We start from the raw sequence: 26746 nt of genomic DNA, 5'->3' as shown, positions 1-26746 counted from the left end.
TGCATTCCAACACCATACAGGTCTGAGTGGTGCTTTGTTCTCTTTCTCTAATAAACAAATCTTAAAATAAATAAATAAACTTAGGCACACTAAAATAGAGTTGAAAGGGTGTTATATATAGTTAAGTAACAGATGGCGAATGGATAGTCTGTCCAGCATCCATCACATTCTCAGTATTCCATGAAAAGGAAACTCTTAATCTTAAAGAGAAATTAACTAGAAAGAAATGGCCTAAGTCTGAACTGAAGAAAAAAACAATTTCAAATCATGGTAATGTTAACAAAACAAAAAAAAAAATCAAAAGACTAGCCCAGCAAAATAGCTCACTTGGATAGTATACTGTTTTGGCCATGTTCCAGAGAAGCCTCCAGTACCTTAAAGCAAGTTTCAGTGCAGTGGTTTCTTTTTCTCTCTGAAGAGACAAATACCAATCTTTTAAAACCAGAAGTCATGATTGGCTTAAAATTCAAACAGGACAAATGGTAACAATAAAATAATGCAGACTGCATCAATAAAGACTAAAATATCGACTTCTGCATACTTAGAAGGGGTGGGTGGTGCGCCCACTAGCGCATACACTTGTTACACAATGTGCAAGGACTTGGATTCAAGCACCCAGTCCCCACCTACATGGGGGAAGCCTTGCTGGTGGAGCAGTGTGACAGGTGTGTCTCTTTTTTCCTTCCCTCCCTCCTCTCTCAATTTTTGTCTCTACCCAACAAATAAATAAAATATTTTTTTAAAAACACTGGAAAAAGATGGAGGGGTGAGTGGAAGATCTCCGCCTGCCCCCCCCCCACACCCACACACCCAGCCTCACCAGGAGTGTATGTAAGTAAAATCAGAGCTAAAGGTTATTCCTAACAGCTATAAACAGTAACAGGAGGCAGGTGGAGAGCTGCGGACCCTGGATGTCCCACCGCCACTCCGCCCAGCTCTCCCGGGGGCTGCAGTGCAGCAGGTGAGGCGCCCGAACACAAAGGATCACGGTGAAGGAGCAGCCCGCAACCAGCAGCTCCCTCACTGCTTGCTGCCTCCCCACCCCGCGTCCAGCGCCTCCTTCCTTTCACTTGGAGCCACAGCTCCAGTCACCCCCGCCGGTCCTTGCAGACACCTGCCCCGCAGCCCCGCCCCGCAGTGGTCGAGGTCTGCAGACTGCACCCCCGCCAGCCCACCCGCAGACCCGCAGGCCCCGACCGGAAACGCGGCAATGAGCCGCCCGCAACACAGGCGGAGCGATGCGGGGCGGCGGCCGGGAGAACGTGCGCTAGAGAACGACGCGGCCCAGAGCCTCCGGTGGGGGGTGGGGAGAAGCTGGGGAGGGGGTGCGAGGGGCGTGACGCCATGACGCACGGCACGCGGGCGGGGCGAGGCGGAGGGGCGGGGCGGGGCGGGAGGAAAGAGTGGGAGGAGGGGGCGGGGACAGAGGGGCTGAGAGAAGGGGAATGGCAGTTGCGGCGCCGCTTCCCGGGAACTGCGGTCGAGGCCGAACTGCGGAGGAGTAGTTGAGGAGAGCGACGGCCGGGAACCCTCCTCTGCTCTCCCGCCGCCTCAGCCCAGAGACGCCTCAGCGGGTCTGAGGGACCCTCCCCCGTACCTCCCTGCACCTCCCGCCGCCGCCGCGGGGAGATGGGCCTACTCGCCCGCAGCCCCGCGCCCGCCGCTGCTCGGAGGACTTGAAGGTACCGGTGGGCCCGCGAGCGAGGGTTGGGCGGCGGCTCCGGTTTCCCGGCCGCTGTCCTGGCGTCCCCTTCCCCCCCCCCGGGAGGACGGAAATGGAATCGGGAGCCTGGGGGGCCGGCCGACGCCCTGACCGTGCTCTGCCGGGACGGGAGCCGGCGCGGATGCGGGGCCGTGCGGGTCGGGCCTAGGGCTGCTTCCGCGTCCGCCGCCCGGCGGGGCAGCCGGCCCCCGAGGCGCGGGCCCGGGCGGAGTGCGGGGGCCGCGCGGGCGGCAGCGCAGCGACGGGCGGCGGCGGCGCAGCGACGGGCGGCGGCGGCGCTTCCCCGGAGCCCTTTCCCCCGCGCGGCCCCCGAAACCGCCGACACCCGGGCGGCCGGCGCGACGCGGAGGCCGGGGCGGAGCGCATTCCTGACGGCTGGAGCCCGTCCTAACGGGACCGTTTCCGGACCTCGGCGCAGATCTGGGGCCGGGGCGCGCCCCCCACCCCCGCCCGGACTGGGGGCCCCGGAGGGAGAGGGCGGCGGGAGGCTCGTGGGCAGAGCCGCCGCCGGCGTCGGAGGGTGTCGACCGGGCGCTCGCTGCAGCCCCGGGGCTACGGGCTGGTTTGGTTTTGGGGTTTGTTTTTGTTTTGTTTTTGGTTGTTGTTGTTTCGACGGGGGTCTTCCAGGAAATTTTCCCGTGTTAAATCTTGAGGGAGCATCTGGCGTTCACCCAGGAAGTAATTCCTGCTTTTAATTTCCAGCTTGTTTTCTCTTTCTCTCCCCCCCCCTCCCGCATTCTGTGTTTCCCTCCGCCGTTTTCTCTCGCCCCACCCTATTTTCATTAATGGGAAAAAGAGAAAGTTAGGGTTCGTTAAACTTAATGGCAGTAAGGAAAAAAAAAAAGAGGAGAGTGGTTAGGGCTAGAATATGTGAGAAAGAAAAGTCTTTTTTTTCCTCCCTTGCGTGTGTGTGTGTGTGAGAGAGAGAGAGAGAGAGAGAGAGAGAATATATATTACATATGGCAGCGCTGCCCTGTGGCAATATTTACTATTCAAAACACTGCTGGCTGTCGGGGTGGTGTTGGCGGGGTGCGGGAGCGGGGAGTGGCGCTGCATTTTTCAAACCCAGGTGTTGGTCGGAAACATGATTTTCCTTGTTAGTAAATAAACAGCGGGGACATGCCACCCTTTCCCTGATCGTGGGTTTTCCTTTCTGTGCCACATTTTGTAAAGAACGTGGTTGTTATTAACATGTTGTGTTTTCTTATTTTAACCGAGATTTCTTGTCCTTTTAGTTGCAGTTGTCCTTTTAGTTCATTTTCGTTTTTGTCATTACCCATCCTAATGCGCATCATACTACTGTTTATAACTAAAGCTGTGTCATATTTGCTTTTTTTCCCCCCTTAACACCCAACTGTCTAATTGAATTAAGATCTCTTTCTTATAGAAGACAAGTTTTTTTTGTTTGTTTGTTTTATTTTAATGAGACAGAGACCATAGCACTGCTCAGCTTGGCTTATGGTGATACAGGGACTTGAACCTGGGACTTCAGAGCCTTTTTGCATAAGCATTATGCTGTCTATCCCCGCCCAGGTACTTCTGTATTTAGAAAATGACTGTGGTGTATTAACTCTTATTTTCAAATATCCCTCCCTTGCTATCATGCAATTCCACCATGAAGGTATAGAGAAGGTTTCGGATTTAATAAACCACATTATGCAACAACAAAACCCCACTTGTTTGATACTCTTTTTTTTTTTTTTTTTGATACTCTTTTTATAACTAAAGTTTTGGGGGAGGTTTTGTAACAAGTTTCACGTGTCCATGGAGATTATTTTTAGTATCACAAAGTGTGTTTCTGAGGAAAAAAATTACACTTGGCAACACATATTAGTGTTTTGTTTTTCCTGTACATCTGACTTCCAGGAAAATTCCATTAGGGTTAATTTTAAGACTAACATTATTTTAGGAGTTAAAACATAACCTAATTCCAGTCTCCAAATTACAGCTCCTTGAAATATTGTCTCATTTCAATAGACCATTGAAATTTACTATCTTCTAACCACTGTTGGAATATCATTATGATTATTTGTAGAATTTGAGTGCCTCTGTACTTGATGAGATGAAACTATATTTTTTCTATCTACATATGAAAAATATTAAAACTGATTTATTTTAAAGATTATCCTAGTGGAAGATAAATACTCTTCACTAATTTGAACATAGTTGATGTATTTTTGTAGGCTTTGGGAGATAGAAAAATGGTTATGCAGAAAGACCTTCATATCTGAGGCTCTGAGGTCTCAGGTTCAATCTCCAGCACCACAATAGTTAAGCAGTGCTCTGGTGTCTCTCTTTTTGTCTTTCACATTGAAATAAATAAAAATTCATATATATATATATATATATACATACACACACACATATATATATAATGCCTATGTAAGACATTATGGTCACATATTTTTTTATTTTAGAAAAATTTTAAATTTTTATTGTTTTTTTGAATGTTATTTACAAGGAACTATTGTCAGAAACAGGTTAACTTTGTACTGAGGTCAGCACTCAATCACTTATGGACCATATAAAAATAAGATCATTTGGTGCTGAAGGCCAAAGAGAAGTTGAGCTTGGAGTGGGGGAGATAGCATAATGGATATGCAAAAGATTTTCATGTCTGAGACTTTAAAGTCCCAAATTCAATCCCCTGTACCAGCTAAGCAGTGCTCTGGTTAAAAAAAAAAAAAAAAAAGGGGAGGTTGGGCAGTGGCGCAGTGCATTAAGCGTTAAGTGCATGTGGCGCAGAGCGCAAGGACCGGCATAAGGATCCCGGTTCAAGCCCCCGACTCCCCACCTGCAGGGGAGTCGACTCACAGGTGAAGCAGGTCTGCAGGTGTCTGTCTTTCTCTCCCCCTCTCTGTCTTCCCCTCCTCTCTCCATTTCTCTCTGTCCTATCTAACAACGAACAGCATCAACAATGGCAATAATAATAACCACGAGGCTACAACAACGAGGGCAACAAAGGGGGGAAAAATGGCCTCCAGAAGCGGTGGATTCATGGTGCAGGCACCGAGCCCAGCAGTAACCCTGGAGGAAAAAAAAAAAAAAGGTTGAATTTGAATTTATATTTGATTATATATTGCACTATACTTAGTAAATTTGCATATCATTAATAGGTAGTATAATAATTGCCTTAAAAGGTAGTATATTCATATATACATGACTTGAGTTTAGTGACTTTGGTTGGCTCTTTCGTTTTGCTTAGCAAATCTTATTACGGAGAATAGCAAAATTGTCCTTAATGCTTTTTTTCTCCAGTGGGCAGTAATTATTACTTTTCAGTCTGTTTTAAACATCATATCAGTTGTTAACAGAAGGCATGACATGTAGCATCAAAACAACCATGTGTATAACTGTACCTGCACAGCTGGAGACCTAGCTAAACACATCTGTATTTTAGGCAGTGGTAGCTACCAACCAAAAAAAGGCAGTGAATTACTTCTGGGTGTTTAAATTAATAAGCTACATTTGTTCTTTATTAGTTGTTATATATGTCAATGTTTTCTAAAGTGGGGAAAACTAATAACCTTTTATAAAACAGTTTTTGTTTATTTTGTTCTTAAAAGCTGAACAGTTATTTTGCTTATTGGCAGTGTTTTCTTGAAAGCTATACCTTTAGCTTTAAAAGCATTATATTCTGATACTGATTTTAATGTATGTGCTCTACCGGCTGTGCCACTGCCCAGTCCTCCCCCCATATTGACTTTATATAGTATTGTGCAGTTCAAGTGATTTAGTGGAGAAAAACTTCTTGCTCATTGATTGAAAAGTTATTTATGAGAGCGCTTTCTTATATGAAAGCCTCAGTAGGACAAAAAATATGTTTTTAACTCTCCAGTAAGTTTGTATATTTAACTGTGAAGCAAAATACTGCTTAGAAATCACTGTTTTTTGTTTAGTCCAAAAGTTAAGCTCTAAAGAAGCTTCTGAGCTCAGACTTAGACCAGAAATGTGGAGTTGACTTCTTTAAATTATGCATACTTCATACTTTCAACTTCTGTCCTTTAATGGAGACCCCTGAAAGTATAAATAGCCCTGTTGTAATGTGAAGAGTGGTCAGGTTGCCAGTTGAAGAGACACTCTGTTAAAGGTGAGTCATAAGGAGGAGATAGAGTGAGCAAGAAACCAGAAGAAGCTATTGAGACTATGACAGTATTATGTTCCCAAATATATATACCAAAGCACTGCTTTGGTTTATGGTGGTAGTAGGGATTGAACCTGGGACTTTGGAGCCTCAGACTTGAGAGTCTATTTGCATAACCATTCTGCTGTCTACTCCTGCCCTCCAAGCTTGCTCCTAGGCATTATCATGGGTGATGATAATATGAAGTGTGCAGAGTGTAGGAGATAACTATACCCTTTGGTGATAGGAATCATTCATTTTGTTTACACTTAAGGTCTCAACACAGCATAAAATATGACAGTGGTAGGTGTTGAATAAACATCTGCTAGCTTAATAAAGTATATTTTGTATATTTTTCATAACTTTTTCTATAGCAGGTTTATTGAGTTGAAACATGAGAACCATCAATGTATTTCAGAATTTTCTGTCAGCCTATTAAAACAGTTAAGAGAAACTGGTGGAATGAATTTTCATAATGTACTTTATTTAACCTAACATAATCAAAATACTATTTTGTTATGTGTCAGTGACTGACTTTCTGTTCTTACTTTCATGCTATATCCAGTTTATTTTCACAGATTAGTAGTATTTTATGACGTTTGTGCCTTTTCACAAAAAAATCTTTTTTCTTTGGAACCAAATACTGAAATACCTGTGTACTTGAGTTGAATTAAAAGTCAGGATAAGGTATCTTGAGTTCTGCTCTTAATTTTCCCTGAAAGGACTTCACTTTTCAGTTCCTGTCTATAAAATGAGAATTTACTACGATTTGTTATTGGGTTAGTGCAAAACTGCTCTCTGAAACACTCAGATAAGACTTTTACAAATGAAAAGTTTTGATCACTAGTAGTCATAGCAATCTTAATATAAAAACCAAAAGGAAGAGATTACCGTTTATGGAGACTCCGTTATTTCCCACATTAGAATCAGTACTTTTAAAATATTTACACTTTTACATTTTATTTTGACCAGAGCACTGACTGCTAAGCTCTGGTTTATGGTGGTGCCAGGGATTGAACGTGGAAATCTCTTGATGCTTCAGGCCTGGGAGTGTTAGGGAAATGGCTATGCTATTTCCTCTCCCTGGATAAATCAATACAGGATGCTCTTGTAACATACAGAATCAGTAGAGGTGACTTCAGCTTGTGCACTAGATTTTAAAACTGATCCGTTTAAGTATTTCCAGAACTGATCTGCCCTTCAGTATGCTTTGCATGAAGAAGCAGCATATCTTAGATAAGCATTCTTAATTCAAAGATCTTGCAGTAAGTTCATTTTGAAAGAAGGGGACTGATAAGTATAAATGGAGAAAGTAACTGTAATTTGAAAAACCCATCATCACAGGGCATATGTAGTCCCCTGAAGTTAGAAGTCTGTAAAGTTACTTTGGCTTACAGAATCAAATTCCTTACGATAACTGTACATTCTGGCTCTGTTATGTTATGCTCCGTCTTATATTCTTTTTGCCTTGCTCATTTCCCTTTGGCTATATTTTGGCCTCCAGGCCTTCCTTGAACATATTTGGCATAGTCATCTGCAGTGGCTGTTCCTTCTTTCTTAAATGTGCTTTCTTTCCCTAGATACGTACAAACTCCTTTATCAGCTTCCCGTCATCAAAGAAAGGAATTTAATGTAGTCATCTTCATATATATACATGTATGTGTCCACTCCTTGGTTTTTTGTTGTTGTTGTATGTTTTGTTTTGTTTTAACCAGAGCACCACCCCGCTCTGGTTATGGTGGGTTCAGGTGGGTGAACCTTAGACTTTGGAGCCTCAGACTTGAGAGTCTCTTTGCATAACCATTATGCTATCTAACCCCACCCTGTGCATCCACTCCAGATCACAACTGTCTTTCCCCATTCTGTTCTTGAAAAACTGACAAGCTTAGATTTTTGTGAACTCTATTGAAGAGTCAAGCCAAGATCTCAGTCCCAGGTGGAACTTAAACCCAGGGGGACACTCTTTATATTGTTCGAGAGAACTAATTCCAAGGTCTGGATCTTAATGTAGAGACTTTTTATGTTTTGTATATGTGGGGAAGATTATTTTTAGGTGGTCCAGGAGTGGTGCAGTGGATAAAACACTGGCCTCTCAAGCCTGAAGTCCTGAGTTCAACCCCCAACAGCTCATGTACCAGAGTGCTGTCTGGTACTTTCTTTCTCTCCTATCTTTCTCATTAATAAATAATAAGGGAGTCGGGCGGTAGCCCAGCGGGTTAAGTGCACGTGGAACAAAGCACAAGGACCGGTGTACGGATCCTGCTTCAAGCCCCAGGCTCCCCACCTGCAGGGGAGTCGCTTCACAGGCGGTGAAGTAGGTCTATAAGTCTTTTCTCTCCTCCTCTCTGCCTTTCCCTCCTCTCTCCATTTCTCTGTCCTATCCAACAACGACAACATCAACAACAATAGGTACAACAACAATGAAAACAACAAGGGCAACAAAAAGGAAATAATTTTTTTTAAGCGCACGTGGCGCAAAGCACAAGGACCTAAGGATCCCGGTTCGAGCCCCCGGCTCCCCACCTGCAGGGGAGTTGCTTCACAGGTGGTGAAGCAGATCTGCAGGTGTCTATCTTTCTCTCCCCATTTCCATCTTCCCCTCCTTTCTCCATTTCTCTCTGTCCTATCAAACAATGATAACATCCATAACAATAACAGTAATTATAACAACAATAAAAAACAAGGGCAACAAAAGGGAAATAAATATAAAAATAATAAATATTTTTAAAGGATTATTTATAGGATATTTACAAAGTAGAGTGAGTTAGGTAACAGATCTTTTGTCTTGGCATGACGTGTTTAACCAGGCGAGGTTAATTTTACTTCTTTTTCTGTCTACCTTATGACCTTTCTGGGAACAGAGGATTGGGTTCCATTTGAACAACTATTCTGCATGCATCCTCGTGATTTTTCAAGGAGTCAGGAGTTCTGGAATGTAACTTCTTCCCAGAACCAGACCAATTTTGAGTTCTGACTTTTGACTCATAAGTATTAAAGTTCGTGGTTTCAGACTTACCTTTGACTTTATGACAAAAGAATTCAAAGATGTTGGACAATAATGAATGCTTTTTTTATTAGGCAAGAATATCAAGAAAAATTAGAACATAAATTTAGAATCTTTGTTGTTACTTATAATCCAAAGAGAAGGGGGGGGGGGGAAGAGGATAAAAAAAGAACAGAAAAAGAAAAAACAAAGCCAAAAAGGAATAACTAGAACTTCTGCAGAATTGCTGGTGTGCAGATCTCAAGGGTCAGTGGTAGATCTGAGTGTAATGAGACTATGTTCCTTTCACACATAGAACTTTTTTTTTTTTTTTTTTTTTGCCTCCAGGGTTATCACTGGGGCTCTGTGCCTGCACATTCCTCAGAGGAGGGGAAGACAGGGAGAAAAAGACAGCTGCAGACCTGCTTCACTGCTTGTGAAGCAACTCCCCTGCAGGTGGGGAGCCGGGGCTCTGTAACCGGGATCCTTGAGCTTCCCATTCTGTGTACTTTACTTGGTGCGCTCCCACCTGGCCCCCTGAACATACAGCTTTTAACTAATCAGTGGTGCTAGAAATCCTAGTGTAATGAAATGTGAATTTCAGTGCCTTGGAAATGTGTATCTATTATAAGTAGATCGAAGGAACGCTGGATTCTGTGGATTCTACCTAGTAATTTTGTGGCTTTAGTTCAGTAGTAGTCTCATCATCTGAAAAAGGAAAACCCATTTTGGCAGAGATGATGTTACATATATTCACCTGTTTCACTTGCCTCTAATTAAACTGACTGGAGGACCACATTTTTCCATTTCCTTGCAGCTAGGTGCAGTGATTAGTCCAGTCCAGTCAGTGCAGTGTGAGTATGGTTCTGTGTGCCCCTTCCAGGCTGGCACCCAAATCATTCCTTTAAATATCCTTTGAACTTGCTTTTTCGTCACTGATTGGCTGGACTTAGTAATTCTAGTGATTTTCAAATCACCTACAATATATAGTTTATAATAAGTAATCACTGGACATGTAAAGAATCAAGAGAATGAATGTGACATCATTAGAAACGTTTACATTAGCTATGTGACATAATGTCAACATTCCCCCACCAAAATGGTAACAAATACCCAAAATAGCACTTCAGAGCAATACTATTTTCAAGCAGTGAAAGGGAACAGCATGATCATAATCAGTGAATGAGTAATATGGCAGAAACATTCTGGGCAGAAGAGATAGCATAATGATTATACAGACGCTCATGCCTGAGACTCCGAGATTCAGTCCCCTGTACCACCATAAGCCAGAGAGCTGTGCAGTGCATTAGTTTAAAAAAAAAAAAAAGGCATTCTGTAGTTATAGTTCTAGGTATTAATACAATATTTAAAGTGATCATTTCACTGGTTGGGTTTAATTCCTAATGTTGAGAGTGACAAAAACCCTTATAAGAAAAGGGATCCATTGGCCAATGTGATAGTATTAAACTGTCTAACATGAATAACAGAGTTCAGACAGTAACATAAAAAACTTAAGGAAGTGAGGCCATGCATAACTCATAATGGACACTAATTCTGGGAAGTGCTTTACTACCAAAATTAATGATTGGTAGAAACTTTTGAGAATTCTTGATCCCCTCATTTTAAAAAAAGGAGTGGCTTTTTATGTAATCTTACAATGTTGTAAGCCACTATTAAACCGCTAACAAAAATGTTTAAAAAGGTGTAGGTACTCTTTGCTCTTCAATTTAGTATTTAGACCACAAATTCAAAATTAATGGATTTTCTCCATAGTTTAATCTTTTTAATAAGCAACAAAAGCAACCAAATTATCTGAGTGACAGGTAAAAACAGATTAATTGAGAATATTGTGGGAGTTTCTCTTGAGTAATTTATCCTCCACAAACTTTTTTGTGAGTCTTAAATCACTAGGTAAAAACAAGTACTGCTAGTATTTTTATAGTTAGATGTTTATTTGGAAAGGACTATGTGGGGAGGGGGCCTTTCAGTTCCTATAACTGTATAAAGAAAGAAATACTTTAAATCTGTAATTTCTAAAATTTAATAGTAGCAAGCTATTTAAGTTGTTTTATTTGTCTTTTAGCTGTTGTGGGTAGAGATTATTTTCACAATTTACAAAGGGACCATAATAAGGTTGTATCACTTAATAAGGGTCACACAACAATCACAGGAAAAGCAAAGATAAAAACAATCATCAGTTCCTCATTTCCACTAATTTGTGTTTTGTATCATAATTTATTAGCCAGTGCTTATTGGCACCTACTATATACTCAGTATATAATAGTTATACAAAGCTTATACAAATACCTTAGTTTTGTGTCATATTTTGTTACTTTTAGCATATGTTTATCTTTTTTATACATCCAGTACTATACTTTTTTAATTTGCCCCCTTTGTCCCTTATATTACCCTGTGTTCCAGGAGGTTGACCTTGGGCTCCTCATTGATTCCCCTTAGATATAGCCAGCTGAGACACTTAACAGGATAGTGGCAAGCCAGAGGAGAGAGAAGATGACTATTTAGTCTATCAGTTGCTATTGGGCAGCTCTCTAGTAATTGCCCCCCTTCTCTAGTAATTGCCCCCCTTCTGCCCTTGTTATTCTGAAAGGTAGCGTGTCTCCTGAGTATTTTACCATCCTTGTTGGTTCTAACCTTGACCACACTTGCCCTTCAGTTCCACTTTGAGAATATTTTTTGCTAGGATCTTGAGTTTTCTGTGTTTGTTTATCCAGTGTTTGCAAGAGGGATATTTATCCCTGGAACACATTTTCATTTAAAATAATATTGTAGGGCCAAACAGTTCACCTGGTAGGGTGTGTGCCTTGCCATGTATATAGCCTGGCTTGCCCCAGCACCACATGGTAGATGCGATAGCACTGAAGGAACCTTTGGCACTGAGGTGTCTCTCCTTCTCTCTGAGTGAGAAAAGCAGCATGGAGTGATGAGATCATAGAAGTGTGACAGCTCTGCAAATTAATTGTTAAAGAATAGAACAATACTGTAATTATTGGCAAGGTGCTTCAACTAGGATGTTTAATGTCTCTAATATTTACAGAGAATAAGAGTTCATGGCCAGGGAGGTGGCCCAGTGGATAAAGTGTTGCACCTGCCAACATAAGACATGTGCCAAAGTAATATTCTGGTTCTCATTAATAAATATATTTTTACTAATAGTCTCAAATTAGATGCATTTTATGATGAGTCAATACAAAGTTCTAAGCTTTTTTAAGTAAATCTTTTTATCAACAAAGATTTGAAACATGGTAGAAGTACCCTTGTTGGACTATTTCTGTTTCTTAATTCCTCACACATTGCTCAAGAGATAGAAGAAAAGTAAGAGTCAAGAGATCTTGGGGGGAGTCGGGCTGTAGCACAGCGAGTTAAGCGCAGGTGGCGCAAAGCACAAGGACCGGTGTAAGGATCCCGGTTCAAGCCCCCAGCTCCCCACCTGCAGGGGAGTTATTTCACAAGCGGTGAAGCAGGTCTGCAGGTGTCTATCTTTCTCTCCCCCTCTCTGTCTTCCCCTTCTCTCTCCGTTTCTCTCTGTCCTATCCAACAACAATGACATCAGTGATGACTACAACAATAAAAAAAAAAAAACAGCAAGGGCAACAAAAGGGAATAAATAAATAATAATAAATATTAAAAAATAAAAGAGAGAGAGAGATCTTGGGGCCAGTGCTGTCGTTCAGTAAATGCATACTTTCCATGCATGAAGCCTGAATCTGACCACTGGATGCGCATGAGAGCACCCAAAACAGAAGCAAGTGGAATTCCATGGATGATGGAGTTCTTTATATGGTATCCCTTCCTACCCCTCCCCTCACCCTCACCTGGCAGCCGTATTTTAATTACAAGGATTCATAAATGTTATTTTTATGAGGCACCAGAGCTCTGCTTAGTTCTGTTTTATACAGAGCTCAGGATCAAACTTGGGGCCTCAGACTCAAAATTCCTGTGCTCAAATAATAAGCTGTCTCCACGGAAATTGGTTATTTATTTTAAGAAATCTAGTGGTTGAAGAATATATTGTTTGAACTTTTATATTGAATTTCTAAGATATTTTTTAAAAACCATGCAGACTAAGAACACAATTTTTTTTATTTTCAGAAATCAGCGACAACAATCTTCTACAAGTTTCTCAAGAATTTCTGAAAGAACCAAGTAGGATTTTCTTACATCATGACTTAATCTGAATGCAAGAACAAGAAATAGGTTTAATCTCTAAATATAATGAAGGACCGTGTGTAAACACAGGCCCTAACTCAATTCTAATGAGCATTTTAGACATGAGTTTACATCGGCAAATGGGTTCAGATCGAGATCTTCAGTCTTCTACTTCATCTGTGAGCTTGCCTTCAGTCAAAAAGGCACCTAAAAAAAGAAGAATTTCAATAGGCTCTCTGTTTCGGAGGAAAAAGGATAACAAGCGTAAATCAAGGGAGCTAAATGGCGGGGTGGATGGAATTGCAAGTATTGAAAGTATACATTCTGAAATGTGTACTGATAAGAACTCCATTTTCTCTACAAATACCTCCTCTGACAATGGATTAACTTCCATCAGCAAACAAATTGGAGACTTTATAGAGTGCCCTTTGTGCCTTTTGCGGCATTCAAAAGACAGATTTCCAGAGATAATGACTTGCCATCATAGATCTTGTGTGGATTGCTTACGACAATATCTGAGGATAGAAATCTCTGAAAGCAGAGTTAATATCAGTTGCCCAGAGTGTACTGAGCGGTTTAATCCCCATGATATTCGGTTAATATTAAGTGATGATGTCCTAATGGAAAAATACGAAGAATTTATGCTTAGACGGTGGCTTGTGGCTGATCCTGATTGTAGATGGTGTCCAGCTCCAGACTGTGGGTAAGAAAATTTGAGCTTTTTTCCTCAGGATTAAAAAAAAAAAATGCTGATTATTACTCAGAAGGCTAATACTAATATTCCCAGTAATTCCATTTATTCAGTAGAAAACTATGAAGAGCATGCTGTGCATCGGGCGCTGTTAGAGGTTATGGGGCAGGAATCTTACTAATTTTTTTTTTTAATTGTCTCTGTATCATATATTCACTTGCTCATTTTCAGAAGAAAAGGTTAAAAATGGTAGAATGCAGGATCTAGTTGCAGACAGCGTTGATTTTTCTCTATCAACTTGAAGGATTTTTATTTTGGTATATATCAAGTGATGTGATTAGCAGTTTTCTTTGGTTTCTTGTACTTATCATTTGCCAGTCTCAAGTTGAGAGGTTATGTGATTATGTGCCTCACGTTTTTGAGTTACAAATACTGTTTTTCCAACACTTAAAATAATCTTGCTTATACATTTGATTATTATGAATTGCAGCCCTGTTACTGTGTACACTTATTTACTATGTACAGTTGCCAAAAATAGGAAGAAACAATCGTAAACTTTTTTTTTTTCTTTTTTTTCCCTCCAAGGTTGTTGCTGGGGCTACATGCCTGCACTATGAACCCACTGCTCCTGGAGGCCCATTTTTTCTTTTTTGGATAGGACAAAGAGAAATTAGGAGAGGTGGGGGAGGAAGATGGATACCTACAGACCTGCTTCACGGATGGTCCTTGCACTTAGTACTATGTGCGTTTAACCCGGTGCAGCACTGCCTGGCCCCCTCTTATACTCATCAAGAATAATAGAAATCAATTCAATGGATATGAATTATCATCCCATTACTAAGCTAGAAATTATTTGCAAATAAGAGTTTGGGCAAATTTAGAACTTTAAAGATTGTTGACTGTAATCTCAGTCTTTTTAAATTTTCTTTATTTTTCCCTTTTGTTGCCCTTGTTTTTTATTGTTATAGTTATTATTGTTGTTATTGATGTTATTGTTAGATAGGACAGAGAGAAATGGAGAGAGGAGGGGGAGAGATAGATAGACACCTGCAAACCTGCTTTACCACCTGTGAAGCGACTCCCCTGCAGGTGGGAAGCTGGGGGCTCGAACCGGGATCCTCATGCCAGTCCTTGCACTTTGTACTATGTGCGGTTAACCTGCTGCGCTACTGCCCAACTCCCTCAGAGACAAGTGTTTTAACTTGTGAAGTGGAATGTTGGCACAACAGCAAAAGAATCATATAAAAAAATAGTAATTTTATTTATGTACATCTATTTTTATTTATACTTTAAGACAATACTTCATATGCTTGATTAATTACAAGATTTATGATTGTTCTATAAAAATATACAATTTATGTGTATATTTACTAACAGAAGAAAAGACATAACTAGAGCATCCCTCTGGCACATACGATGACAGCAATCTCTGGATTCTTGGGGGTGAGAGTTTTTTGCAGAAAACTGCAAAAATTTTACACATGTACCAACAACTATGTTTACTATTAATCTCCTTTAAAGAAAAAAAAAAATCCCATGGGTATGATAGCATAATGGTTATGCAAATATTCTCTTGCCTGAGGCTGTATGGTCCCAGTTTCAAATTGCCCCACCACCACCATCATAAGATAGGGCTAAATAGTGCTCTGGTTAAAAAAAAAAAAAAAAGATAATAAATGAACCTGAACTAACATAGGAATGTTTTATATTTAAATTCCATTAAATGTGGCATAAATAATACTGGTAAATTCCTCTTTGGCAGTTATTCATAATTGCTTAGCTGGCAGTATCAGGACCTAGTGATCCAGTGAGTATGACCATTTTCAGTGCCAGCCAGACATAAAATAGGTAGCTTTGCACATTTGAGAAATAATTGCCCTTACCTCAGAATAGAAAGAAAACCTAACTTTGTTTCTCCTTGAGAGCTTCTCTGGGTTTCTGACCTAATACTCTGTTCAGTTTTTTATGAATCTAGGCAGCCTGAGCTTGCTCAAGGACTCTCTCCCCCTCCCCATTTTTTATTAGTAATTTAAGTGTTTTTACAAAACTAAGATTTCAGGGATCTAATTTTATACCCAGACTGGGTGTGTGGAAGGCACGAAAGTTCTGTTCTGCACCCTGTGATAACTGCTTTAGTTCACACCAAGTCTAAGAATTAGTTTGGTCTGGTCTTGTCTTTTCCTTTGCAAGTTCATTTACTTTAGTTATCTATATTCCACAAACCTGATTTGTACCATGTCTGTATAGATAACAAAAAGTAGACTTTTGTGTTGTAATCAGGATTGTGTAGCTTTAAGGTGATTTGCTGACATTTAAATGACTAAATATAACTTATTCTGGGAAAGGATATTGCTCATAATGGATTTCTTTCTTTTTGTTTTTAATGGGCCACAGACTTAGGTTTTTTTGTTTTTGTTTTTAAGTATTTTTTATGGCCTTCTAGTGAGTGTCCATATGACTCTTATTCTCATCCTACATGGAAGAGTTTTAAGCACATCTTAACAAGCTGGCAGTGCTTTTGTAGACTACTGTCTTAGAAATTTTTCTCTAGAGGAAGTATTTTGTATTTAATCTAGGTTGATTTGAGAGAACTGTACTTTACTGTACTTTAATAGAAAATTAAGTTTGGTCCTGGAACCTCACCTCTCCAGCATCACTTAAGAAAGTGACCTACCCCACTTAAGAAAGATAGAAACAAGCTGGCAAAAAAAAAAAAAAAAAGAAAAAAAGAAGCTGGTGGTATGGATTGACCTGCCAACGCCCAAATCCAGTGGAGAAGCAATTACAGAACTCCTGCCTTCTGCATCCCCAGAAACAACCTTGATCCATGCACTTCAGTGGGGGAGAAGAGGTAGGAGGAAGAGAGTAAAAGGGCTGTGAACTCTAGCTCCCTCAGGTCCCAGAGAGAGGATGAAAAGAGGAGAGATATTTAGATGTAGTAATAGGGTTATGTGTGACTTGGAGGGGAAGAGAAAGGATTGGACCTGGAAGAAAAAGGGGGCAATTAAGTACAAATGTAGACAGATAGTTGTAGAGATGACAGTCCATGTCTGCAAACCACGGTGGTTTGCAATGGAGGGACTTGGGATTCAGAATTCTGGTGGTGAGAACGGTGTGGAATTATACCCTGTTGACATATAATTTTGTAAACCAATATTGTATCGATAATAAAAAATGTTTTTAAAAAGAGAAGCAATTACAGAAGCCAGAACTCCCACTTTCTGCACCCCAAAAAGGACTTTAGTCCATACCCCCAGAAGGATAAAGAATAGGAAAGCCTCCAGTGGAGAGGATGGGACAAAAAGCTCTGGTAGTGGAAATTGTATGGAATCGTACCCCTGAAATCCTACAATCTTGTCAATTATTATTAAATCACTAATAAAATTAAAAGAAAAGGAAAAGGGGGGCCAGGCGGTAGTGCGATGAGTTAAGCACACATGGCGAAGCACAAGGACTGGCATTAAGGATACCAGTTCGAGCCCCCGGCTCCCCACCTATAGGGGGGTTGTTTGACAGGCGGTAAAGCAGCTCTGCAGGTGTCTGTCTTTCTCTCCACCTCTCTGTCTTCCCCTCTTTTGATTTCTCTCTGTCCTAACAACGAAGATAAACAACAAGGGCAATAAAAAGGGGGGGGGTACCCTCCAAGAGCAGTGGATTAGTAGTGCAGACATGGAGCCCCAGCCCTCGAGGCAAAAAAGAAGTTTGGGGGTGGTTGCCTAAGGCTCAGAAGCCAATCCCCAGCACCACTGTAAGCCAGAGTTGAGCCTAGCTTTGTTCTTTGTGTATCTTTCTCTCTGCCTCTCACTAAAACACATTAAATATTAAGAAATTAAATATTAAGAAATTAAATATTAAGAAATTTCCACACAATGGAAAATTATCTTTAAGAGGCCTAACATTCTGTTTTCAAAATATGTGAGTGCTAGGTACATTTAATTCCATAGATTATCAAACATGCCCCAGTCAGTTATTGTTAGGATTGAATGTAAATGAGCACAACACACATATATAGTAAGCATGTGGTAATTGTTAGGATGGGAAAAATCTTGACAAACTGCTTGAATGTTTCCAGTCATCAAAATGTACATTGATAAAAATATTCGGCTAGTGCATTAAAGATAACGCTGTATTTCTTTGGAATTTGTATGGGCCTAATGAGTTTTACATTTCCCCTGAATATATGAAAAGGTAGCTTCAAATAGGTGTGATATGCTTTTTATCTCTAGAATTTTTGTAGAGATAATGTACCATAAAACAAATGCTTTTCCCCTTTCATCTCACTTTACCTTACCTTTCTTTTCCTCCACAAATACATTGTCTTACAAATGACAACTCATATTGTACCTGTTTTTAATTAGTTTATTTATTCCCTTTTGTTGCCCTTTTTTTATTGTTGTAGTTATTAATGTCATCATTGTTGGATAGGACAGAGAGCAATGGGGAGAGAAAGACACCTGCTGACCTGCTGTGAATCAACTCCCCTGCAGGTAGGGAGCCGGAGGCTTGAACCTATACCCTTGAGCCGGTCCTTGCGCTTTGCGTTACATGCGCTTAATCCACTGTACTACCGCCCGACCCCCTATACTGTACCTTTTTAGGGGGCATCAAACATTTTCATCAAACGCCATTGGCCAGAAGTTAAACTGATATTCCTCCAAGACCAAAGTCAAATGTTGCCAGCCATGCCATAATAGACTTCCGAAATACTTAGTAAATATTAAATTTTATTTTTAAAAAGTGAAAATTTAAACTAAGCCATCATGTGTTGAATTGTTTAGATGTAGGAATAATAACTACATGGCTAGCAGTTAAGGTTTTTTAAATACTTTGTATTAAAAAAATTTTTTGATACATAAGGCTAGGATGATATCACACAAGGTAGGGCACATGCCTTGCCAGGCACATTCCTTGCCCAGGTTCAAGACCTGGCATCACATAGGAGTGCCTTGATACCCAATAGGTCTGGTTCTGTGGTGAGAGTTCTCCTACTCTTCCTCAATCCACCCCCCCTTCTTTTTTCTTCCTGTATTTCTCTATCTCAACAAAAAAAGGCAGCCCAGGTGAAATTGTGCATGTGCAGGACCCCAACTTGGGGTTAAAAAAAATTATATTCACTATAAGTTTAAGTAGCTTTCAACTTTTTTTTCTCTTTTTTTTTTTTTTTAACTCAAGGATGTACTAAATAAGCCCTGAGGGATATCTTAAAGCTAAGAATAATGAACTTTGCCAAATTATTCCAACTTAAACCAAGTTGGAATAATCTTTAGACCCTCGAAGCCATAAATCTTTCCCTTTTTTTGGTTTATTTGTTGGATAGAGACAGTCAGAAATCGAGAGGGAAGGGGGTGATAGGGAGAGAGACACCCACAACACTGCTTCACCCCTCGCAAAGCTCACACCCCTTGCTCATTGTAATGTGTGCTCAACCAGGTGTGCCACCCCTTGGCCCAAAGGGAGAGAGATTTTTTTTTTCTCAGCTCTGGTTTATGGTAGATTGAACCTAGGACTTTGGAGCCTTGGGCAGGAGAGTCTCTTTACATAACCATTATGCTGTCTACCCCCACCCAAATCATTCCTATTTCTAAAGTTTTGTCATTTCAAAAATGTTATATAATTGGAACCATACATATAATTCCCCAGAGGATATCCAAGTTGTCAGATATAGCAGTAGTTAGTTCCTTTTTTTGTTGTTGAAATATACATATATGTAGTTTAACCTATTGAAGGAGGATCATCTGAACTGTTTCCAGAGTGCGGCTACTGCTAATAAAGATATTTTTAACATTGGTATACAAGTTGGCTTTTTTTTTGCCTCTAGGGTTATTGCTGGGGCTTGCTACCAGCACTATGAATTCCCTGTTCCTGGAGGCCTTTTTTCCCCCCCATTTTTGTTGCCCTTGTTATTGTCATTGCTGCTGTTGTAGGATAGGACCGAGAGAAATAGGAAGGGAAGGCAGAGGGGGAGAGAAACATAGACACCTGCAGACCTGCTTCACAACCTGTGAAGCTACCCCCCCCCCCAGGTGGGGAGCCAGGGGCTCAAACCATGAACCTTAAGCTGGTCCTTGCGCTTTGTGCCATGTGCACTTAACCTGCTGCATTACTGCCTAGCCCCCGGTATACAAGTTTCGTGTGAGCATGCTTTCATTTCTCCCAGATCCAGAATTTATTTTAGGTTAGAATTTTTTACATGTGAAAAATATAAAATCTAGAATAGGTATTAGATCATGGATCTTATGCTCTTAGCTTTTTCTTTGCCGGGGTTGTGGAGGACACCCAGAGTTGTGTACTTTTTGGTTGGAGATTGATACCAGGATCATTTTCAGTGTATAGCTTACAAACATAAATGTGAGAACTTAAATATATGAGATAATCACATTCTATGAGTTGGCACAGTTTGCCATTAACAGCTGAGAGAGAGAGAGAGAGAGAACGTGTACGTACACAAGCGTTATTGTTGCTGGCACTACAATTCATCACTCCTGAAGACCATTTTTCTCTTTTTTTTCTTCTATTTTGTTGGATAGAACAGAGAGAATTTTAGAGTGGATGGGGAGATAGAAAGGGAGAGTTGTAGAGGGAGTCGAGAGGTAGCGAAGCGGGTTAAGTGCACATGGCGCAAAGTACAAGGACCACCATAAGGATCCCAATTCGAGCCCCTGGCTCCCCACCTGTAGGGGAGTCGCTTCACAGGTGGTGAAGCAGGTCTGCAGGTGTCTATCTTTCTCTCTTCCTCTCTGTCTTCCCCTCCTCTCTCCATTTCTCTCTTGTCCTATCCAACAACAATGACATCAACTATGACAACAATAACTACAATAACAATAAAAAGGGAAACATAAATATAAAAAAAAGAGGGAGAGTAGAGATACCTGTAGACCTGCTTCACCATTTGTGAATCATCCCACCTCAAGTGAGGAGCAGGGGTTCGAATCTGGGTCCTTCCTCATGGTATTGTGTGCACTCAACCAGGTGTGCCACCACCCAGCCCCCAGTCAACTTTTTAAATAGGTCTAATTTTTTGTCTGCCTGTTTTAAAAGCAAATAATTATAAGAGTCAGATACATGTAGACATAAAAAGACATTTTTGGTATAGGATCCAGAGAATAACTCCCCCCACCACATGTATCTTGCCTTGTGTTCAGCGCAGGTGTGTCCTGGCACCAGGAGAACTTTTAGTGCTGCAGTATCTCTGCCTCCTTCCCTCTGGCCAGGTTAGGCTGAGAGCATTGAAATCACACACACAGTGTCCTAGCACTACAACAAGATTTTTTTGGTGTATTTCCTTCCAGTCTTTTCTGTGATCATACAGTATACTAATTGAATAAACTTCTTTAATTGTGAGTAGGTTATACTCACAAGATGATTACAGGTTAAAAATTGGCCTTGAGATGACATGGCAGGTTGTGTACTAGAGGTTCTCTGCTCAGTCCTTGGTACTGTTACATACCAGGGTGATGCTCTGGGTCTCTTTCTGTTGTTGATATTTTTAAAGTCTACTTTAGCCACTTTTTATCTTTTCATCTGTGAACTGTTCCTTTTTCCCATTTCCATATTAATGATATAGCTCATGTTTAATTATATTTAAACCATTTCTCTTGCTCTTTCAAGATATGCTGTAATAGCATTTGGATGTGCAAGCTGTCCAAAATTAACATGTGGACGAGAAGGCTGTGGAACAGAGTTTTGCTACCACTGTAAACAGATTTGGCACCCCAACCAGACTTGTGATGCTGCTCGACAAGAGAGAGCCCAGAGTTTACGTCTAAGAACTATACGTTCTTCATCCATTACTTATAGTCAAGAGTCTGGAGCAGCAGGTATTTATGAGTTCTAGCAAGATAATCTAGCAAGATTATCATTCTAGCAAGATAATCTGACATATACAGGCACTTTTAATAAAAGATATGTTAATCATTTGCTGGTATCTCCAGTTCTCTCTTGGGTTTTTCAAAGTGTTTTCTGTGTTAGTATTTCTGTCTTAGAAGCATTCATTCTTTCCTGTGAGGGAAAGGTGTATTGACGTTGGAAATTTTATGTCCAAAAGAAAAGAACACATCGTAATCACCATAACTGATAGCCAAAGATTTTAATTAAAGCTTATCAGGTGTTTAAAATATATTATTTGATAAAACATAAATAAAAATATAATTGAAAATATTAATACTGATTTGATATTCTTAGACTGCCTTGATTACTTTGAATATCAAAGCTATAAATTTTAATTGATATGTCTGAAATACTTTTGCATATTTTATGAAATTCATTTTTATTGACAATTGTCTCACCTAATTCCTGTATCAAGGATTCAGAATCCTAGTAAGGAACACCTTAAGAACGCTAGCCTCAAAGGGCTGTAGGGTGGCACAGCCAGTACATGTATTAGGTTCAAGCCCTTTATCCCCAGAGGGAAGTTTGAACTGTGAAGCAGAGCTGCAAGTGCCTTTCTCCCTATCTTCCCTCCCCCTCTCAATTCCTCTCTAGCCTATGAAATAAATTGTAAATAATAATAACAGTCTTTAAAAGAATTATATCTTTGCTATTGTTGTTGAGCCATGTCCTCATATATAGATGATTTCATGGGGACAGGTGGTGGCACACCCAGTTGAGCGCACATGTTACAATGTGCAAGGACTAGGGTTTGCCCGTACTCCCTACCTGCAGGGGAGAAGCTCCACGAGTGGTAAATCAGATCTGGAGGTGTCTGTCTCTCTGTCTCTCTTCCTCTTTATCTCCCCTCCCACTCAATATTGGCTGTCTCTGTCCAATAAATAAAGACAATAAAAGATTGAAAAAACAAAAAGATAATTTCTATACTTCCAGGCCATTCTTTCTTCATTCAGATAGAGAGGTAGGTGGGGAATGACAACAGCACCAGAGTTACCCCCAGTGCTGTGGCATCTCCCATGTGTTACCAGGACTTGAACTTGGGCCTCACCTATGATACAGTGTTCCTGCCCAACCCAGTCAGCTATCTCTCCAGCCCCAAATTTAATCAATTTTAGAAAAATGTTCTTTGGGGGCCGGGCAGTAGCACACATGTAGAGCATGTGCATTGACCCTGGCCCCTCTCTGTCTACCCTCCCTCTAAATTTGTCTATCAAACAGAGATATTGCTATCTCACTAATTGTAAAAGAGAGGAATGTAGAAAAATAAAACATTTAGTAAGAAAATAATTGACATTACAATACTACCAATCGTTCTGAGATTATCATGTACTTTATGCTACTCAAAAAACAATGAACAAAGATTTTTGGGGGGTTAGTGCTAAAGTTAACAGTTGAAATTTTTAGACAAGTCTTATACTAAACAAGTCTCTCTTGTTTTCTTAATAGCTGATGATATAAAGCCATGCCCACGATGTGCTGCTTATATAATAAAGATGAACGATGGGAGCTGTAACCACATGACATGTGCAGTCTGTGGTTGTGAGTTTTGTTGGTTATGCATGAAAGAAATCTCAGACTTACATTATCTAAGGTAAGCTTATAAATGGAGCTATTTATATATGAGTATTTTATAACTTGAGATTTATAAGATACTTGAAGGTAAATTTCTTTTATTCTAGTTACATAGATATTGTGCTAATCACTTAAAACTAATAACTAGTCAGAAATATACAATGAGGATTTCTCTTTTTTTTTTTTTTTTTAAACTAGGAAGTTAGAATTTAAACCTATATGCTAGGTCATAAATATTTTGTTGTGGTTAACAACATCATAATCTTTATAGCCTAACAGTATGATCTTTTTTCATCAGTCCATCAGGATGTACTTTTTGGGGGAAGAAACCCTGGAGCCGAAAGAAGAAAATATTATGGCAGCTGGGAACGCTTGTTGGTGCTCCTGTAGGAATTGCTTTAATAGCTGGCATTGCTATTCCCGCAATGATTATTGGCATTCCTGTATATGTGGGCCGCAAGGTAAAATGGACAAGTCTTTACTAGATTCTTATCTTTTTCTGACTTTTTTATGTTTAGGACTAATGTTTTTTGCATTGTTTTTAAGGACAAATAAGTGATTAGAGAAGTGATATAACTCCTTTTTACCTCAGAGATTTAGGTATTATTGAGGCTTAGGAAAATTTATGTACTTTACCTTAAGTTAGCAGAAGTAGTAGAACTGAGATGTAAATTCAGATGGACTAATTCTTTTAAGATTCCTGAGGAATTCCAGGCTAGCCATTTGGATGCTAATCATGAGGTAGCTCACTTAGTGTGCTACTTGCCATATGTCTTGAGTGAACTAGCATTAACTGAAACCATTTATAAAGAGAATGAAAGAGCCCACCACACTGAAGTTTCAAGCCTGACCACCACTGCATTGAAGGAAACTTCAGTGTGGTGGGCTCTTTCTACCTCTCTGTCTTTCTGCCCCTACCATTAAAAAGAAAATTCCTATGCTGTGTAAGAATGTATTTTCCCTTTAAATGGTTTCAGTTAATTCTAGTTTATTCAAGACAAGACTAATTCTCTTCCATATATAACAAATTATTTTATGTTCAGCCATATAACAAAATATTTTATGTTCAGCATGCTCTCTCCCACATACGTCCCACAGTCAGAAAAACGGCAACACAGATTTTAATTAGCTTTGGGACTAAAGACAGATTTATGAACTCAGACTTTTAGAAACTAAACTTAAATTATTTGAAGTCCCAGACATAACAGCAACTGATAATAGTTTTTCAAGTAGTTATCCAAAGCAAGATCTGCTGAAAACTTATTTAGATACTTAGAAGTAGATGGGAATGAGAGACTGTTGATACTACACAAACCTACAAATAATTTATAAAGAGATTGTTTACCTCATGTTCAAGTCTGAGGTGCAGTTTAAAATTCTCTTTTTTCTTTTCTCCTTTTTTTTAACCATATACCTATGTACTTACCCAAAGGATTGCAAGTTGATGAATTAATTTTCCTTTGAGTCAGTATGGTGTTTAAGAATTCAAACTGACCAAGGGAAACCTATTAATGATAAACCTAAAAATTGAATCTTCATTTATTACAACAAATAGAAATGTGGCAAAATTAAAACAGAAAATTAAATTGGTTAAGAGATAGAATAATACTACTAAATATTGAGCATTGGTGCTTGGGAAATGTGGAATTTTCCAGAAGACTCCTTACTCCTGCAGTCCATGTTTGCATGTCTACTCCATCAGTCTCTAGCTTTTACTTCTCTTTGTTTCAGTGCCAAGTCTTTTTTAGGAATAGAAAAGGGGAGGAGCAAGAATTAGCTGGAGTACTGATAGGTAAGGTGCCTTGGAAAGTCTTCTGCCTGCATGGCATATGGAGGGAAGTATAGGAGCCCACTGTCTAGTAGTAATAGTTACAGCTGAGAAAGGGTTTTAACTGGGAAATATCCCTTGTCCATTGCATATGTCAGTCATCTTCCTCTCCAGGCCTTTTACTATTTGATATTTTCCACAAGAGTCATTCTGTAGCCTTAATTGCCACATAATAATCATTTTATTACACCATACCTATATAATATTGTTCGGAAGCCATGTGTTTCATTTTAGAGATAGTCTGTTTTGAGACTGTTTTGAACCTGTCTTGAAACAGGGAAATTTTAATCTTTAGTCCTTGCAGAACCATCAGACTTAAGTCCCCAAAGTTCATACAGTATCTCACAAGTCATTTTCATGGTGATAATCAATTATTTTAGAAGCTGTACCGTACAAGTGCTAAGTAGATAAACAAGTCATCTGTATTCCACCCACATATGAGCAACACTCTTTGGCTTATTTCACTTAGTCACCTTGCATTCCTTCCATTTTGTTCATAATACAATCTCATGTAACTGCAGAGTAGTATTCCATTTAATATACAGCCTGTAACTTCATTGTTAGTCATCTGCTGATGGACGCTTAGGTTCACTGCAACTTTTTCGCTGTTGTGAATTAGTGCAGCTCTGAGCATGGGGGTGCATACACATCCTTTCAAATTAGTGTTTTCATGTGATACCTGTAGTATCAACAGACATTTATTGCTGGATCGTAAGATATATTCATTTTTATTTGCTTAAGAACTCTCCAGACTTTTCTGTAGGGGCTCTTCCAATTTGTATCTCCACAGTTGTAACAGAATCTCTGTTTCTCCACATTCATTTTTTTCTTTTTCTTTTTTTGTCATTGTCTTGTTATTGCTGTTGTTGTTGTTGTTGGATAGGACAAAGATAAATCAAGAGAGAAGGGGAAAATGGGTAGAGAAAGATAGATACCTTCAGAACTCCTTCACTGCTTGTGAAGCAACCCCTCCTACAGGAGCTCGAACCAGGATCCTTGTACCAGTCCTTGGCTTTATGCCATGTATGCTTAACCCAGTGCACTACTGCCCAGCCCCCTCTCTCCACATTCTTACCAACATTTGCCCTTTTCTATATTGTCAGTGTAGGCCATTCTCACAGGCTTGAGATAGTATCTTACCATTATTGTAATTTGCATCTTTTTTTTTTTTAATTACTGTTGTAGTTGTTATTGATGTCGCCATTGTTAGATAGTACAGAGAGAAATGGAGAGAGGAATGGAAAACGGGAGAGAGAAAGACACCTGCAGACCTGCTTCACTGCCTGTGAAGTGACTCCCCTGCAGGTGGGGAGCCGGGGGCTTGAACCCGGATCCTTACACTGGTCCTTGTGCTTAGTGCCATGTGCACTGAACCCACTGTGCTACCGCCCGACTCCCTTGCATCTCTCGTATGATAAGTGATGTAAAGCAATTTTTCTTATGCCTGTGGGTCATCTATATGTCTAGAGAACTTGTCTAGATCTTTTCCTGCTTTTTAATCGGGTTGCTTTTTTCGTTGTTGACCTGCATGACTTATTTTTTTCAGTTTAAATTTGTTAGATGTATGATGCTCCTATTCTCACAGAGGGTAGGTTGCCTTTTTATCCTTGTGGTAATTTCTTTCCCTATGAAGAAGTGTTTTTTGGTTTTGTTTTCAAGTTTTATTTTTGTTATTTTTTAAATTTCTTTATTGGGGGATTAATGTTTTACAGTTGACAGTAAATACAGTAGGTTGTACATGCATAATGTTTCTCAGTTTTCCACACAGCAGT

General features: G+C 40.0%; 1 protein-coding gene across 2 annotated transcripts in view; it reads left to right on the top strand.

Annotated features, from left to right (window-relative positions):
- Nucleotides 1-1407: 1407 nt before the first annotated feature.
- Nucleotides 1408-26746, top strand: part of RNF19A (ring finger protein 19A, RBR E3 ubiquitin protein ligase) — a 45468-nt gene continuing 20129 nt past the window's right edge. Inside the window, exons 1-5 of one of the 2 annotated variants that reach the window (XM_060196024.1) lie at nucleotides 1408-1682; nucleotides 12940-13699; nucleotides 21296-21504; nucleotides 23021-23165; nucleotides 23445-23607. In XM_060196024.1, coding sequence (XP_060052007.1) covers nucleotides 13026-13699; nucleotides 21296-21504; nucleotides 23021-23165; nucleotides 23445-23607 — 1191 coding nt within the window. In that variant the 5' untranslated portion in view covers nucleotides 1408-1682; nucleotides 12940-13025. Of the gene's footprint in view, nucleotides 1683-12934; nucleotides 13700-21295; nucleotides 21505-23020; nucleotides 23166-23444; nucleotides 23608-26746 lie in introns of those variants that run through there. The other variant, XM_060196025.1, reaches the window with a different exon arrangement.

Source organism: Erinaceus europaeus, chromosome 8, assembly GCF_950295315.1.
Source record: "Erinaceus europaeus chromosome 8, mEriEur2.1, whole genome shotgun sequence".
NCBI lineage: Eukaryota > Metazoa > Chordata > Mammalia > Eulipotyphla > Erinaceidae > Erinaceus > Erinaceus europaeus.
This window is presented reverse-complemented; position numbering and strand designations above follow the sequence as displayed.